Source organism: Sus scrofa, chromosome 8, assembly GCF_054392235.1.
Source record: "Sus scrofa isolate SSC_HxYL_T2T_F1_AM1 chromosome 8, Sscrofa_HxYL_maternal_Yorkshire_Landrace_v2.0, whole genome shotgun sequence".
NCBI classification, from domain to species: Eukaryota; Metazoa; Chordata; class Mammalia; order Artiodactyla; family Suidae; genus Sus; species Sus scrofa.
In genome coordinates this window covers 39,469,389-39,487,085 of record NC_139390.1, presented here as the reverse complement: position 1 = coordinate 39,487,085, position 17,697 = coordinate 39,469,389, and the positions used below count along the sequence as shown (strand labels likewise).

Here is a 17,697-nt window from a genome sequence, read left to right as displayed (position 1 = left end):
TGAAGCTGCAGCTTTGCTACCGTCCTTGCCTCTGTTCCGCCTCTGACTCCCTGGAGTTCCCCCTTTCATGTCCTGCTCTGTTTTTCTTCACTGCACTTAATCACCTTCTAATGTCCTGTCCAGTGTACTTGCTTTTTCTTCCAGGCTGTCCTTGTCCACTGTTCTGTTGTCAGAGCCTGGAATAGTGCCTGGCACATAGTGGGTACGTGATGGATAAAGCTTTATCCCAGTGGTGCCATTGACTTTGCCAGTGGTGAAAAAGCTACTGCAGCTGAGCCTTAGAATGCTTCATTTGGAAGGTCTGAGCTAGAGTTTGCTCATTTGCCTACCCCCAAACCCCTTTCCTAGTAGAAGAGGGATGAAGCTGGGTAGAACGGGTTTGAGGGGATGACAAAATTGGGGGAGGAGAGGAATAGGCTGATGTCATTATCTCATCTGCAGTTGACTCATGCCACCTGTTCTTTCAGTGTGATCATCACCAAACTCTGTGGCCACCGGGGAGATGTCGCTCTCAGTAATGGACTCTCTCAAATATCAAATTTTGCTTTCTCATCTATTTGACGCACAACAGAAAACTTGTGTTATTTTTCTCTTTTAGGGCACCAATGCCTCTGCTCTGGAAAAAGACATTGGTCCAGAGCAGTTTCCAATCAATGAACACTACTTCGGATTGGTCAATGTAAGTATTGTAAAGTGTGCTATTTTATTTGATTTTACTTTTTTGTCCACGCCCGTGGCCTGAGGAAGTTCCCAGGTCAGGGGCTGAACTTGGGAGGCACAGCAGTGACGATGCTGGATCCTTAACCTGCTGAGCCAACAGAGAAACTCCTAAAATGCCTCATTTTTATTAAATATTTTAGAGTTCTTGAAGCAACTCCACTGCCATTTCATCATCATCAAGTTTTAAATAATTGTTCATACTCCTTGGTTACTGTAAGTGGCAGCTGTTGAGGTGGGGGAAATTTAGTCCAGTTTTTCAAAATACGTGTTATCCTAGAAAAAACGCTTTCAATTATTGATCCATTGGGTCAGATTCTCATTTTCCCCCTCTACTTTAAAGGATTTCCCTTGCACACATAACTTTTAGGGTGATGTGATTAGACATTGTTTTCACATGCTGTCCTTTTACCATCTGGGTGGGCTCCTCCCTTGGTAGTCTTTTTGGAAGTTCCCAGGCTAGGGGTCGAATTGGAGCTGTAGCTGCCCACCTGCGCCTTAGCCACAGCAACTTGGGATCCGAGCCATGTCTGCAACCTATACCGCAGCTCACAGCAGTGCCGGATCGATCCTTAACTCACTGGGCAGGACCAGGGATCAAACCTGCATCCTTGGGGATACCAGTCAGGCTGTTAACCCACTGAGCCACAATGGGAACTCTGATTCCATTGGTGGTCTTGTTTCAGTGTGTATTGATTCAGCCAGAGTGTTCAGAGTGTTGCCAGAGTGTTCAAAGTGTTATCAGCTCATCAGCAGTAGCTCTTTAATAGCATAGCTTGGTATTTGAACTGTGGGTGGGGAGTGGGGGTAGCGCTGGGACCAGTTTCTCCCAAAATCCCTTGGCCTTATTTTGCTCATGCTCAGCAGTGGCCCCTTTGTCTATGGCCAGAGTAGCCAGGCTCTGTGTCCTTGACAAGTTGATTATGACCAAGTGGTAAGGCAGTATTATTACCCACCACCCTTGTGAACTTCCTTCCTTGCCTGATCCTTTCTCTCTGGGGTAGAGAATTTCAGTGACACCAGCTGTTGACTCCTAAGCACCTGGTTTTCTGGAACAACTGCTCTGAGCATGATCTCAGAGCCCAGATGCGATAGGTGCTAATTTCCACTGGGATTATTCTTTGCGAAAGAGTGCCACCCATGGTATAATGGCATGGACACTGGCTTTGAAGCAATGCTGACCTAATTGTGCCTGTGCTGGTCACTAGCTGTGTGGTCTTGGGCAAGTCACTTGACCTCTCTGAGCCACCATTTCTCTCCCTGTAACATGGCGATCATAATGGTTTCTACCTCTTGACTTATAGCGAAGGATTCAGGAGAGCTTCTGCCACGAGGCCGAGGCACCTTGTGGACACCCAGTAAATGTTAGTTCCTTTTCTTTCCCAGGAGTTGTCCTCTGGACCAGGGCCAAGCGTTACTAACGGGTGTCTGGGTAGAAGTGAGATACTGAGTTAAAGAGTAGAAGGAGGAAGGCCGAAGTACTGGAAACGTAGGGCATTGTGTTGATGAAACACTGACTTCTAATTTTAATAGTTTTTTTTTTTTTTTTTTTTTTTTGCCATTGTGCAAAGGCCTCTTGCTTAAGCCCTGTGAGGAGAGTCGGGTTGGGGGGATTCTGCCTTTAGGGAAGTACAAATGCAGACTATGGAAGAAGAAATGATGAAAGCCATCTCCTAGTCTGCTGGAAGCATCGAGAGATCTAAACTGAAGGATAGTTTCATGTATGTCCACCTCGGGTGGTAATTCATAAAAGTCCCAGCTTCTCCTTCAGAAGGGTTTTGTCTCATTACATCATTGTCACAAAGTAGACTAAAAATGTATATAAAAATAGGAAGTGCTCTGTCTCCGCATACGTGGAAATGTCGTGTGAAGTATGGCGGTGCATCTGCCATCTCGCACTCTTGGGCAAACGACACCCAAGCCAGCAGCCAGTCTTGAGAAGAGGCTCATGTTCTATTTTCATCTCACACAGCATTTTGTCAGCCACGTTATTACTCTTGTGATTTCCTTAGATTGTTTTCATTTTAGCATGTGTGAAAAATTCTACAGTGAATGTCTCAGCTCCAGGTTTTCCCAAAGCGTTGGCTCTGTGGTTGGTTGAAAACCAGTGAGATGGTGTCTTCCCTTGTTACTTATGATCTTGAGTATCCATGGCTTTTGAGAGGGGCAGAGTCTTACGGGGTGAGCCCCAGTCGGATTGCACAAGACCGGGACCTGAGTGGTATTATGGTGGGACAGCTGCCTCCTTGGCAGAAACAAGATTGCTCTGGAGAAAGTGAAGAAAGTCTGAGACCAAGGGCAGGTGTGCTAGAATCTTGAAAGAGAGAAACCAAAACAATCCCCTTGCACTTCAGGCAGTTTTAGCTGAGCAAGTGGTTTCTAGAACCTGGATTTCTTTCTGATTGGGCTTTTAATTTTCCCTGTCGTAGGAGTTTTGGTGTGTGGCAGTGTGACGTCTTTTGTGGAGCCAGCTACTTTTCTGAGGCTCCACAGGAAGTCAGTTTTTTCTTCCTCAGAGCCTCTCTTTTTAAGCACCGGAAGTTCTCATTAGGTTATTTAAAAATCAAGGCCAAGGGCTTCTGATCGTCTTAAAGGCTTTTATGGGCTGGAGTGCGAACAGGCTTGAACAGGCTTGTGGTGATTGGATAATTGCTGGTGTTCAGAGTGGCTTACTGGTCTTAGAACGTGGTGAGCAACTCTGCAATGTGTGTGCTGAATCTGGGCCGGTTCAGAGGGTGGCCCTCTTCCCACCCATCACCCCATCCAGAGGTGGCACGGCCCTGGACCCTGATGGGAACTCTCTTTGCTGTCCTTTGGCAGTTCGGAAACACCTGCTACTGTAACTCCGTGCTTCAGGCCTTGTACTTCTGCCGGCCTTTCCGGGAGAATGTGCTGGCATACAAGGCCCAGCAAAAAAAGAAGGAAAACTTGTTGACGTGCCTGGCAGACCTTTTCCACAGCATCGCCACGCAGAAGAAGAAAGTCGGCGTGATCCCACCAAAGAAGTTCATTTCGCGGCTGAGAAAAGAAAATGGTGAGTTAGCCTGGGGACAGATGTGTTTCAGGCTCTGAAAAGGGGAATCGATAGTTCTGTGTCGCCTCAAAATGAATCTTTTTTTTTTTTTTTTTTTTGTAATGGGAGTTTGCTTGTGTCACAGCTGGTTAAGGATCCGGTGTTGTCACTGCGGCAGGGTCACAGCTGTGGCTTGGGTTGATCCCTGGCCCAGGAATTTCCACATGCTGCAGGTGCAGCCAAAAAAAAAAAAAACCAACACCAACAACCAAAACCATACAAAACTGAATAAAAGTACTTAAAAACTTGAATTTGTCATTCCATTTTGGAGTGATCTTTTTAATTGCTCATTGTTGGGAGGAGTTTTTTCTGGATAGGATCTTGTAAGAGGAGAGATCGCCCAAGGCAGGACACTGATTGAAATAAATAGATTGATAACAATAATTGAATCAAATCGTACTGTCTTATAAACTTGTCATAAATGATTAAAGTAAATGCATATTATCTAATCAGAGCCTCTGCGCTGTTTTAAAAATAATCCTCCTGATTTTTATTCGCCAAGACATTTGAAAGATATCACATTGATATTTTTCCATGATAAAAATGTCTGGCTGATTTTCTTCTTCCTTTTTTTGTCTTTTTAGGGCCTCACCCTCAGCATATGGGAGTTCCCAGGCGAGGGGTCCAGTGGGAGCTGCAGCTTCTGGCCCACGCCACAGCCACAGCAACACGGGATCCAAGCCTCGTCTGCAATCCACACCACAGCTTGAGGCAATGCCAGATCCCTAACCCACTGAGTGAGGCCAGGGATTGAACCCACATCCCCATGGATACCAGTGGGGTTTGTTTCTGCTGAGCCACAAGGAAATCTCCTTTTTTTGTTTTTTGTTTTAAATCTTCTTTTTGGAAGAGGTAGTGGTGGAGACCAGGTTATTCCAAAAATTCTGCCTGGGTAATTTTGTGACTATAGAAGTATGTGCTATGGCAACTTGTGCTTCCCCCAAGATTTCAGCCTCACTTGCAACAAACTTGCACGATCAGATGTTTGTGTTATAAAGTCTCATGGAACTTGATTGCTGTCTTTTGAAGTTGTTGTAGTTTATACAGACCAGAATAAAACTAATCTGAGAGGGAAGCAGAGCCCCTCCCAAGTCTCCTTGTCAACATGATTAATAATGAAGTTTCATAGCTGCATCCATCTCTTGCTTGTCCTTAGGGCGAGCAACAGCCACCGGCTCCTGGAATCTTTTGTATTTGGTTTCAGAGCGCTATTGGATAGGTACAGTCTCATGTGTACAGCCCTCATCTCCCTTATGTGTTGCATTGAAGCCGCTTCCAGGCTGGTTCAGGGTTTAATACAGTCTTTGGGAAGAGACCCTGTTGCTCTGGATAAAGTACAAAGTGAATAATTAATCATTGGTGGTCACCTCATATTCAATATTGATATTTTATCAGGAAGCTTATCAAGTAATTCCTGTTATTTTTCTTTCTGTAAAACAAAAAAGCTTTGGTAGCTTCATATATGTATACACGGTATACACACACACACATATATATGTATACAATGGCTTTAAGAAGATATGGGAAATTTAGTTCTTGGTGGATGGTAGGTGAAAAATGGAAAAAGAACAAAAATTTTCTAAAAACTAATCCATTGAAGTTGCACAATAGAGATGAATATATGCCATACCTCTCTCCTCTTTCAATATAAAAGCTGAAGTGTGGTTTTTTTACAATTAAGCACTGTCTTCGCCTTTTAAGAACCAGAGGTTGAAATAATGGCCTTCTCCCTTCCAGATCTCTTTGATAACTACATGCAGCAGGATGCTCACGAGTTTCTAAATTATTTGCTAAACACTATTGCGGACATCCTGCAGGAAGAGAAGAAGCAGGAGAAACAAAATGGGAAATTAAAAAATGGCAACATGAACGAACCTGCGGAGAATAATAAACCAGAACTCACCTGGGTCCATGAGATCTTTCAGGGAACGCTCACCAATGAGACTCGATGCTTGAACTGTGAAACTGTAAGCATCAGGAGGGCTTTCGTGTGACCTGCTTATGCGTGTTTGTAGCAGCTGCGTTGTGCGTGAATGCAGGGTGGTGTCGTGAGTGCAGGGCGGTGTTGCAGCCCCCGCAGTTGTCTCAAATACCTGCACATCGTCTATTTATGTGTGTGCACCTCAGATGCAGACTTTTGGAAGCATGCCTCCAGCCAAGATGTTTCAGCAACCTCAAGTAGAGTGAGGAGGGAAAAATCGCAAAAACTAGATTGCTTTGCATCACGGGCTGTTTTGAGGGTCTAAAAATTCGACCATTGAACTGGACCTCCACCACTTAGCTTGAAAAGATTTTGGCCATGAGGCGGTCCCTCTCCCCCACATAAGGGGAATCAGCCATGGTAGGATGAACTTGAAATGGAAAGACAGGCTTGACCTCGGATTCTCCAGCAGTTTGCTGGGTGTTCAGGACCAGTCCCTTATAGCGCTGCGGTAAAGACTGGGTGACTTTGTGTCTGGGCGAGTCTGGCACATGGCAGGCGCCTAGTGTTAGTCGAATTTGAAAACATTTTCCAGACGGTGATTCAAGATCATGTATATTTAACTCTTTGAGTGGCCTCATAATGTAGTGAAAAGCCCAGCTCTAGAGCCAGGCTGCTGTTGCATGCTGGTTCTGCCAGTCAGCAGCTTTGGGACATTGTGCCACTGATTCAGCCTCTCTGTCCTCAGTCTCCTCGTCTGTAAATTGGGGATGATGAGAATGCCTATCTCGTGGGGTTGCTGGGAGGATTAAGTGATTTAACTCTTGGAAAGCACTTAGGACCATGCTTGGCCCATACCAAGTATGGGATAAAAGCTGATATTATTGATTATAACCACTAACAACATGGAAAGTACAGGTTCATCTGGGGTCTCAGAGTTTCTTAATAACATGGTATGAAAAATTCGGTAGCATTGTGCATTTTTCTGGGGTGGCAGATAGAAGCTTTTATCATACTCTGCAAATGTACTTGGACCCAGAAATGATTAAGAAATGTGAATTTAAGTGGGAGGTTCTTTGTGTTTTGGCAGTCTTCTGTACTTTTAAGCAATTTTTGAAGCATTGTGGAAACAATTAGAAAGTATAGCTAAGCAAAAAGAAAGCAGAAGTTACTAGTACCCTCCCCACCCAGAGATGATAAATTTGTAGCATTTTCTAAAAATTGTGTATCGCATTAGCCCAGAGCTAACCATATAAACATTTTGAAATACATACTGCCAAAGCATTTAACATAATACTTACCTATCTAGAGATCTCTCCTCCTGCCCTTTCTCCTTCGTTTCCTATGTTTTATGTTCTGGTCACATTCAAATGAATACAGGGAGTCCCCACTGTGGCACAGTGGAAACGAACCTGACTAATATCCATAAGGATGCGGGTTCTGTCCCTGGCCTTGTGGGTTAAGGATCTGGCAGGTTGCAGACATGGCTTGGGTCCCACGTTGCTGTGGCTGTGGTGTAGGCTGGTAGCTGCAGCTCTGATTTAGTCCCTAGCCTGGGAACTTCCACATGTAGGTTCGGCCCTAAAATGCAAAAAGCGGGGGAAAAAAAAAAAAAAAAGATGAATACAGAAGTAGAGAAAATAGTGTAATAAATCCCACATGTGCATTACTTGGGATCAATGATTGTTAACACACTGGCTCATCGTCATCATCTTTCCTTTCACAGTTCCTCCCACCTCTCACCAAACTATTTTTAAGCAAATCCCATATAACATCATTTCATTTGTAATTTTTTTTTTTTTTTTTTTTTTTGGTCTTTTTGTCTTTTCAGAGCCGCACCTGCAGCATATGGAGGTTCCCAGGCTAGCGGTCTAATCAGAGCTGTAGCTGCTGGCCTATGCCAGAGCCACGGCAGCTCCAGATCTGAGCCACGTCTGCGACCTACACCACAGCTGATGGCAACGCTGGATCCTTAACCCACCGAGCGGGGCCAGGAATTGAATCTCTGTCCTCATGGATGCTAGTCAAATTTGTTTCCACTGAGCCATGGTAGGAGCTCCATATAAATTTTGACTTATCTCTTCTTTGAACGTTTGGTGGAAGTTGAAATTTATTTTTGCATCCCTAAAATAAGTAGTTCAATTTGACTTGATTTCATTTGATCTTTATATGGATGGAATCATACAATAGGTATCCTTTTGTGTCCTGCTGTTTTTTTCCCCTCAGATAATGGACTTAGTCACATTTGCAGGGTTTTTTGGGTCTATGAATAGGTTCGTTGATCGCAACAAAGGCAAATGTTGCACCCCCAGGTCATTGTATTGCAGAAGCTGTTCCCAAGCCCGATGTTACGTGGAAGGTTACCATGGCTCGGAAGTCTGTGCCCCGAGGGTCCTCCAAACTTTCGATCATGCCATGGAGTTTGTTTCAGGGGGATTCCAACCATGTATACTTTGTTTGTGGAAGAGAATGAGAGTGTGTGTGTGTGTCTTTGTGGAGGATGGTGCAGTCTGAAAAATCTTTTTTTGTGTGGTAATCTCCTGAAATGATTAGGTTGGAGGCAAGAGTGTTCTCTCTCCTCCAGAGTTCCTTGGGTCATCACCTCCATTTTCTTCACTCCTATAACTGGATGGGATCCTAGGCGTCACCAAATCCTTCTCTACCAGTGCCTGAGTCCCTGCTGTGATCTCCTTGCCAGTTGGTCACCAGCATCTGCTGGATCCCGTCCAGAGATGCAGAAACCCAATCTCCCAAGGCGACGCCTTCCATTTTTAGAAAGCTCAAATTGTTAGAAAGCCCTCTACTTTCGAAGAAGATGCATGGTCTGCAGGCTTTGTTGTTGTTGTTGCTGTTCCTGTAAAATGCTGAGAACTTGGAGGAAAAGAAGCCCCGTGTTTGTTTTCCTTCACAGAGTGGGGAGCGCAGGGCCGTCTGCGTAGCATCCTCTGCCCGGGGCAAGCTCCCTGGGCAGAGCGCTTCCAGCAGAAGTGCCAAGACCCTTAGGGAGCTCTCACAGTGGACCAAACTGTACTAGATTTGGAGCAGCAAATTAGCCCCCCCAGGGGGGGGGAGCCTCGCTGCTGTGGTGGCCTCAGCTGGTAGTTCCTCCAATTGTGCAAAAACCCTCTGAGCCAGTTTTCATGCTTTCAGAAAACAATTTTTCCTTTTCTTTATCTGGGGCTCACCCTTCGTAAATGCTGCCTTTGATTGCAGTGCAGATGTCAGCTGACGGGTTTATGGAGACACATGGTTTCCCTCTGGGAGAGACGATTTTAAGGGCAGGGGGGTGGGGGGTGTTCATCAGGGCTGGCTTTTCCCGGGTAACCTTGACCGAGGTGCTTCAGAACTGACTTGTGGGGCTTTTCCACTCAAGCCCCCCCGTTCCCTCGGCTGTCCTCTGCTTGGATCACAAGATGGGCTGGGCCAGTTAGAGCTTAATTCTGTTGTTGTCAGTCCCCCACTTTCCATTTCAACTGAGTTTTTGCTTTGCAGATTTGTGGTTTTCAGTGCTTCTCGGTGGCTGTAAGACACACTTATGTCTGTTACTGGAGCCAGGAGGTTGTCTAAAGAGCTGCTTGATTTAAGTACCATTTGTAGGTTCCTTCTTGCCTTGTTTGCAGAAGTGAAAACGGAGTCCATAGGGCTTCTGGGCCCTTCACGAAAAAGGAGTGGGGATGGGTGATGTGGTCAGGTGGGATCACTCACTGAACGGTGGTTCCGAGTGTCCAGGATTCAGGTGGGCTCCGGTTGTTCCCTTTTCCTGAGCCCACAAGCTTGGCACCGCCGCTAAGCCAGCACGTTTTCCGTGCCTGGCTGAACAGCATGGAGCTGCCACCTGGCCACCTTTGGTGCTGAGTCCAGTGAAGGCCTCTGGGGATTTTGAAGCACCTTTGAATGGGATTTTAAGAACTCAGGAACTTAGCAAAGCTCGTGATTTCTAGGTATGCCCTGTATATGCATATGTCCTCTTCATTGATTTGCAAGTCATTAAAAGGAAAAGCAAATTTTCAAGCCACCCTTTGAAAACTAGTTTTCAGGGACGTCCATGCCCAGAACTGAAGGAGAAGTAAGGAGACTAAGATGTAGCCGGTACCTGCTGCGAGTGTCTTGGAGGCTTGGTGATATATATGTTTCCTTGGAGACAAGCTGTGTTTTCACTTAGACCAGAATGAGATCCTTGTGTGTGGGAAGAAAGTGGTTTTATTTTCTGGCAGCTTTCTGGGAAGAGAGAAAAGGGAAAAAAAAAAAAAAATTGCTTGATCACTCATTGCTTTTGACTATGTCAGTCGGAGACGGGGAGAGAGAAAAAAATCCAACTGGATGGGTTTAGCACCATGCTTTGTTATCTGCTGTGGGGCTGATCCACCTGAACAGGACTTTCTTGCTCTCAGTTCTGGAAGCAGTTTGCCCTGGGAATTGATGAAGTTACTGTAACGTCCTCTAGTCCTCTAATTAGATCTGTACCTTTTGCCCTTCTCCCCGAAACAATTAAGTACAGGAAAAGATTTGCATCCAAAGGGAGACAGTGTTTCTTTGTTTTTGTCCCCCGTTGAAGTACAAGAGCCTTAGTCGAGCCTAATCCTAACTATCTAAATTATATATGACTTCAATTAGCTGTAATCCTTTTGTTATCTCCCAGAGAAGGGCCATTTTGGTTTAAACAAAGCTTTATTAATTACAGAGTTATAGTACCTGGGAATTATTTTTTTAAAAATCAGACATAAGAATGTAGAAAAAGAAAACCATTCATAATTCTGCCACCCAGATACCACTTAGAGATCTTTTGTTCAGTTATATATTCATTTATTTAGTAAATATTTATTGGACACCCATTAAATGCTGGAAGGTGTTTTATGTTCTAGGGATATGGCAGTTAAAGCAAACAGAAAAGACAGTCCCTGCTCTTTTATTGACTCATGCACTTAAAGCCGTACATTTTCTTTTTACCACTGCTTTAGCTGCATCCCTCAAATTTTGTTTTTTTTTTTTTTTTTTTTTTTTTGTCCTTCGTTCAAGACATTTTCTAATTTCTCTTGTGTGTTTTTTTCTTTGTCTTCTGTAGTACTTTGAAGTATTCGGTATTATCCTAGATGTTTTAGTGTTTTCCAATTTGCTTCTGTTCTGGTTAGGAAATACGTTCTGTTTGATTTGTCTTTTCAAATTTTTTGTGACATGTTTTGTATCCTAACACATGGTCTGTCTTGGTAAATGTCCTTGAAAACAGAGTCTGTCCATCTTAGGACTGTTAATCTTTTGGATCAATGACTCTTTGCTGTGGGGGGGCTGCCCTGAGAATGTTTAGCAGCATCTCTGGCCTCTCCTACTAGATGCCTGTAGCATCCCCGAAGATGGGACAACAGAAATGTCCCTTGACATTGCCAGCTGTTCCCTGAAAGGCAAAACTTCCCTTGTAGAGAACCCCTGAGTTGAAAATAAAGTGTATTTTGTAGCTGTTAGGTGTAATATATTCCATAACTGTCAGTAGGTCACGATGGTTAATAGTTATTTAGATGGTCTGTTTCTCTTCATTTTTTTCCCCATCCAGTTTTATGTTATTTGCTGAGAAAGGGTGTTAAACTATCTAAATTGTTTTAGGAGAAATTTGCTCAATGCTGAAGGATTTCTTTGCCTGGCCGTATTTACCAGTCTTCCAGAGTCTCTGGACTGAGCATGACTGTGTTTGCTTTTACCTCCTCTCCCAGGGCATTTTTCTACTCTTTTGGAGCACCTTGGAGTAGAACGGTGCTATATTCCTACTTAATTTCTATAGTCTCAGGACCCGATTTTATCCTATGTTCCACTTGGTCAAGTTAGAGATCTCAAGGGACTCATTCCAATTTCACTCACAGAAGGACTGCCAGAATCTGACCCTGAAAAAACTGAAATGCCAGGGCCCATGGGATAAGCAGATGAATTAGGATCCCCATAGAGGTGAGAACTAACAAACACATACAAACAAACTGCTCTTTGGATAAATACTCTATTTATGACATCTAAAGTAGCATCTGTCACAGTGTAAATCCTAAATAAATACTTCTTAAGTCAACTTTAATTTAGCCAACATTGATTGGGATCTTTTCTGTGCCAGAGACTGGTAGCATATGAAGATTCAGTGGTGATACAGAGAACACAAGAGCTCATCACCATTTTTTTTTTTTTTTATTATCTTTTTTATCTTTCCTAGGGCCACCCCTTCAGCATATGGAGGTTCCCAGGCTAGGAGTCTAATCAGAACTGTAGCTGCCTGCTTATGCCAGGGCCACAGCAACTCAGGATCCGAGCCGCATCTGCAACCTACACCACAACTCATGACAACGCTGGATCCTTAACCCACTGAGTGAGGCCAGGGTTGAACCCACAGCCTCATGGTTCCTAGTTGGATTCGTTAACCACTGAGCCACGCCGGGAACTCCTCATCATCATTATAAAGAGTAAAATATAAGGAATGATAAGTGCTACTGAAACTGTCTAGAGATGGCATATGAACTCTCTTAGATAAGGGGATATTTGATCCAAAATATGAAGGTTGAAGTTCCCTCGTGGCTCAGTGGGTTAAAGATCTGGTGGTTTCACTGCTGTGGCACAGGATGGACCACTGACCAGGGAACTTCCGCATGCTACAGATGTGGCCAAATAAAAAAATGTGAGGTTTGAATAGGAGTTTACAAGATAGAATGACACTGGGAAAAGGCAATCTAAGCAGACAGAACATATGTGAGAATTTGTAGGGTGTTAAAAAGAAAATTAACAACTCTGGAACCAAAAAAAAAACCCCAACAAAACCTAATTTTAAGATTGTCTTATTTCTCCCTCTAATTTTGTCAGTTTTTGCTTTGTGTTTTTGATTATTTCTAAAAAACAGCTTTATTGAGGTGCAATTTATATACCATAAACTTCATTCATTCAGTGATTTTGTGTGTGCGTGTGTGTGTGTGTGTGTTTGTATGATTTACTGAGTTGTGCAACTATCACCATAATCCAACTTGAGAAAACAATTTGAAAACATGTCTGTCACACCAGTAAGATCCCTTGTATCTGGCAGTTAATGTCTGTTGCAAACCCCAGGCCACTACTAAGCTACTTTCTGTCTTTAGGTATTTGCTTTTTCTGGACATTTCATATAAATGGAATCATACAACATGTGGTCTTTTATGTCTGATTTCTTTCACTTACATTACATATTTGAGATGTCGTAGCATGTGGGTTCATTCTTTTTTATTGGAGAGTATTGTTCCAGCTTCATGTATTTTTTTTTTTCAGGCTCTGTTATGAAGGACTTCCATATTTTTTATTATGTTTTTTAGTAATTGATATTATTAGGAAATATCTTTTATTTCTCTTTTGTTGAAAATCAATTTCACTTCATATTAATATAGCCCACTACATATGTATATTAACTCTTTACATAATGTATCTTTTTCCATCCATTTTTAGCTTAACTGTTTCTTTATAATTAAAGTATAGCTCTTGCGGCTTAAAAAAAAAATCCACTTCAATTTCTGACTTTTACCTGAAAAGTTTATTCCATTAATGTTTAGTGTAATTATTGATATTGTTGGGTTTGAGGCTTCTATTTTATTATTTTTTGTTTGTTTGGTTTTGGTTTTGGCTGCACCTGTAGCATGTGGAAGTTCCTGGGCCAGGGGTTGAACCTGTACCACAGCAGTGACAATGCAGGATCATTAACCTGCTAAGCCACAAGAGAACTCATTATTTGTTTTCTGTTTATTCCCCTTAGCTTTTTTCTCTTTTCCTCTTTATCTGCTTTTTTTTTTCTGATTATTTGTGTGTGTATATACTTAACCATTACATTTTAATTATCCTCTTAATGTATCTTTATATGTTGTCTTTCAGTGGTTGCACTAGAGATTACAATGCATATTCTTCACTTTTCACAGTCCACTTACTGCTAATAATGTTACTATTTCACATAAAACATAGATAACTTACAACTATAGACGCAGTTATTTAGGAACTGTATTCCTTCCACCCCGCTCTACCTTGTCCTTTATGCTATAGTTGTTATATTGCATTTATGTATTTTGTTTTTGGTTTTTTGGGGTTTTTTGTTTGTTTGTTTTGTTTGGTTTTTTTTTTTTTTTTTTTTTTTTTTTGCTTTTTAGGGCCACACCCATGGCATATGGAGGTTCCCAGACTAGGGGTGGAATTGGAGCTGTAGCTGTTGGCCTACCCCACAGCCACAGCAACGCAGGATCCGAGCTGAATTTGTGACCTCCCCCTTCCCTCCTTCCCCTTCTTTTTGGTTCATTGTGACTGTATTTCACTTTACTGGAGATATTTATAATTGTTTCTTTAAAATTCATGTACGTTACTTGCAACAGCTGGCTTATCTCAGGATTGGTTTCAATTGTTTTAAGAATATCTTCCATTTTCCTGGTTCTTCACATATTGTAAATTTGGGTCATATCTGGGACATTGAAAATGTCCAGTTGGCTCTGATCTTGTTGTTTTTCTTCATGACTTTTGAGTTTCTTTAGCAGGCAGTTATCTGGGTGGACTCAAACTGCAAACTCTACTTCTTAGGCAGCAGCCTGATTCATGATGGGTCAGCACTTTTGTCTCTAGCTGAGTTGACCTGCATATTACTCTGTGTAGGTGTGTGGCTCGGGGGTTAGCCAGAGATGTGGGCAGACCGTTGGTGATACCTTCTCAGAGTCTTTCCCTTCTTCCCAGGGGACATAGTTTCCCAGATTCCTTTTTCTGGCTCCTGGACCAGAAAGACTGCATCCCTCCCCCACCCACCCCGATCCCCAGCTAAAGGCTGTGAAACCATGAATTCACTCTTTGACCCTCTCCTCCTCCAAGTGTAGACTCCCTGTCTGCCTGTTTGTATTTGTTCTTTTTTTTTTGTCTTTTTGCCATTTCTTGGGCCACTCCTGCAGCATGTGGAGGTTCCCAGGCTAGGGGTCGAATCCGAGCTGTAGCTGCCAGCCTTCACCAGAGCCACAGCAACGCAGGATCCAAGCCGCATCTGCGACCTACACCACAGCTCAAGGCAACACTGGATCCCTAACCCACTGAGCAAGGCCAGGGATCGAACCTGCAACCTCATGGTTCCTAGTCAGATTCGTTAACCACTGAGCCACGACAGGAACTCCTGTTTGTGTTTGTTCTTAATGCCTTCAAGTGGCTGCTGTCAGTTTATAGTTGTCTGAGTTTATGGTTTTCTGGAGGAGTGTTGAAAGGACAAGATCTTAGTCATTACTGAAGCCAGTCTTTTGAACTTCCATTTTAGTAAGGCGGAAAGAGACAATAAATGCATAAAAATAAAAGAGAGAGAGAGAGAGACGTACTTTGGAGATATTGCAGGTTTGGACCACTACAATAAAGTGACTATCTCTGTGAAATGAGTCACACAAATTTTTTGGTTTCCCATTGCATATAAAAGTTACTTTTACACTATTCATAGCCTATTAAGTATGAAATACCATTATGTCTAAAAAAGCAGTGTACACACCTTAATTAAAAAATAACCTTTTTGCTAAAAAATGATAACCGTCCTTCAAACCTTCATCGCATTGTAGTGGTAACGGCCAAGTGGTAACAGATCACCTTAAAATGTATTAATAATGAAGAAGTCTTAACTATCCTAAGAGTTAGGAACCTGTGACACAGAGACACGGAGTGAGCAAATGCTGTTGCCCAGAGCCTCCCTTGGCACCAGAGTTGCCACACATCTTCAATTTGTAATCTCCGTGCGAAGTGCAGTGAAAGGAGGAATGCCTGTCATGCTAAGTAGTTGGCTTGGTTGGTTGTTGCTTTGTTACAAACTCCCCCCAAGCTCTGAGGCTTAAATCAACTCTGACTTTTTAAGTTATCATTCATGCAACCTCGGGTTGGCTGGGCGTCACCTTGGCTGAGCCGGTGGATTTGCACTTGAGCTGTCTGCAGGCCGCTGGAGCAGGGGTGTGCTCTCGTCTGGGCTTGGCTCGGGCACCTTCGTGAGAACAGCTCTCCTCCGTGGGAGCAGTGGCCTAGCCTGGGTTACCCATCTCTTGGTGACAAAAGAGCAGAAGGGCAGTCTCACTTTTCCTTTAATATGATACCCATAGTATAGTAAGTAACCCATTCCCAACTTTTGACCGTTTTAGGCTCTTTAAGATGTTTGTCCCTCCATGATTTTGGAGCGCTTATGTCTTAAAGCGCTTTACAGGTACCATCTTGTTTCATCCTGTGACAACCTTCTGAAATAGATCCTCTTGCTGCCCCCACTTTATAGATGAGGAAACTGAGGTACCAAGAGGCCAAGTACCTGGCCTAAAGCCATCCACTTTATTTTCTTATTTTTTTTATTTTTTGTCTTTTGTCCTTTTTAGGGCCACACCCACGGCATATGGAGGTTCCCAGGCTAGGGGTCTAATCGGAGCTGTTGCTGCCGGCCTACACCACAGCCACAGCAATGCCAGATCCAAGCCGTGTCTGTGACCTGCACCACAGCTCATGGCAACGCCAGATCTTTAACCCCCTGAGCGAGGCCAGGGATAGAACCCGCAACCTCATGGATCCTAGTCGGATTCGTTTCCGCTGCGCCATGATGGGAACTCCAAGCCATCCACTTTATAAGTGGTAGAGACTGGCTCTGGAGCTGGGCAGCCTGCCAATACCCATTCGTGTGTGTACCAAGGAAAGTATAAAGGATTGTGTCTGTATCTCTGAGTATTTCTTTCGGTGATTTCGCCACAGTGCAGTTTTGGGCCATAGGATAGTTGCCCCACTTACACGAGGGGTATTTTCATGTTGCTCCCTGTTGACAGAGCACCTCAAAGTTGCTGCCCGGCTAATTTGTCCCTCCCACTCCAAGACAGTAAAAAGCCAGGCTAGCTGGGGAGCTGCTGGAAGGCAGGCCCTCCTCCGGTGAGCTTGGATAAGTACCGACCCTGCCTTGGTATGGTGTAGGCTGTGGAGGCCGAGAAGCCTCAGGGGCTGGTGAGGGACTTGGCTCAGAGCATCCTCAGTCCTCCGGGGCAGTGTGAGCCCAGGCTCTAGGCCAACCCCGGGTCCGGTTGTTAGCACGGACAGCTTGGGGGGCTCTGCCAATGATAGTGCCTCCTGGGCCAAAGGACCGCTGCAGATGTAGTTAGCGTGACCCTCCAACCCATGGCACCTTCCTTCCCCACCCCCTGGCCCCACACACAGTTTGAATGACCAGGCGCAGGAGGAAGGGAGCGATTTCCAGGGACTGTGGCAGGAACGGCAGACAAGTTAATGGAGGGCGATTGTCTGAGCAGTAGGTTTTTTAAGCCTCTTGTCCTTTGTCCATTTCCATTGTCATCATTTGGCCAGGCTGAGCTGTACGGATACCTGTCTCATAGCTCCTGCTTTGAAACAGGGGAATGGACAGAAAGAGAAATCTGGTTGTGTTTTCATCATGAGGAGTCTGACTCAAAGCTGGGATGCAGATGAGGTTAAATTGAGAATTTAGACCAGTCTCTTGTTTGGAATTGTTTTCAAGGTACCTGATTGCCACACCTGACTTTTGCTGCAGTTATAGTTTTGGTAGCGTGTAAGTGTTTAGAGGTTTATCGACTTGTCTGTTATGTGTTTTGTACCTAATATCTCCTAATATCTTACTTTTTCCTTTTTTTTTTTTTTTTTTTTTTTTTCTGGGGGGGTTTCAGGTTAGTAGCAAAGATGAAGATTTTCTTGATCTTTCTGTCGACGTGGAGCAGAATACATCCATCACCCACTGTCTCAGGTAACTCATGACTCCTGACCGTGGGCTGAGCTTTTGATCAGGCTAGTAAGTACGCGGAGGGGGCGGTGGGGGTTGGAGGGGGGAAAGACGGCCTGTGTTTCCTCGGGAGATAATCTTTCTTTCTGTTAAACCACTATAATCCTATTATTCTGTATTTCTTCTGTCCCAAGAGAGATGAAAAATAAGTGTATGTGGTCTGGAGAAGCGTCCTGCTGAGGAGAGAGAGGGTCAAGTGGGAGTCATTCGTCATTAAGTTTAAAAATAAGGCTG

The 17,697-nt window shown here is 43.8% G+C and overlaps 1 protein-coding gene across 4 annotated transcripts in view; it reads left to right on the top strand.

Moving 5' to 3' along the window:
• USP46 (ubiquitin specific peptidase 46) overlaps positions 1-17,697 on the top strand; it is a 63,822-nt gene that overhangs the window by 28,054 nt on the left and 18,071 nt on the right. For 2 of the 4 annotated variants that reach the window (XM_021101210.2, XM_021101209.2), the window contains exons 2-5: positions 599-679; positions 3,538-3,751; positions 5,528-5,757; positions 17,351-17,427. In XM_021101210.2, coding sequence (XP_020956869.1) covers positions 599-679; positions 3,538-3,751; positions 5,528-5,757; positions 17,351-17,427 — 602 coding nt within the window. Of the gene's footprint in view, positions 1-598; positions 680-3,537; positions 3,752-5,527; positions 7,217-7,590; positions 10,453-17,350; positions 17,428-17,697 lie in introns of those variants that run through there. The other 2 variants (XR_014812425.1, XR_014812426.1) reach the window with 2 other exon arrangements.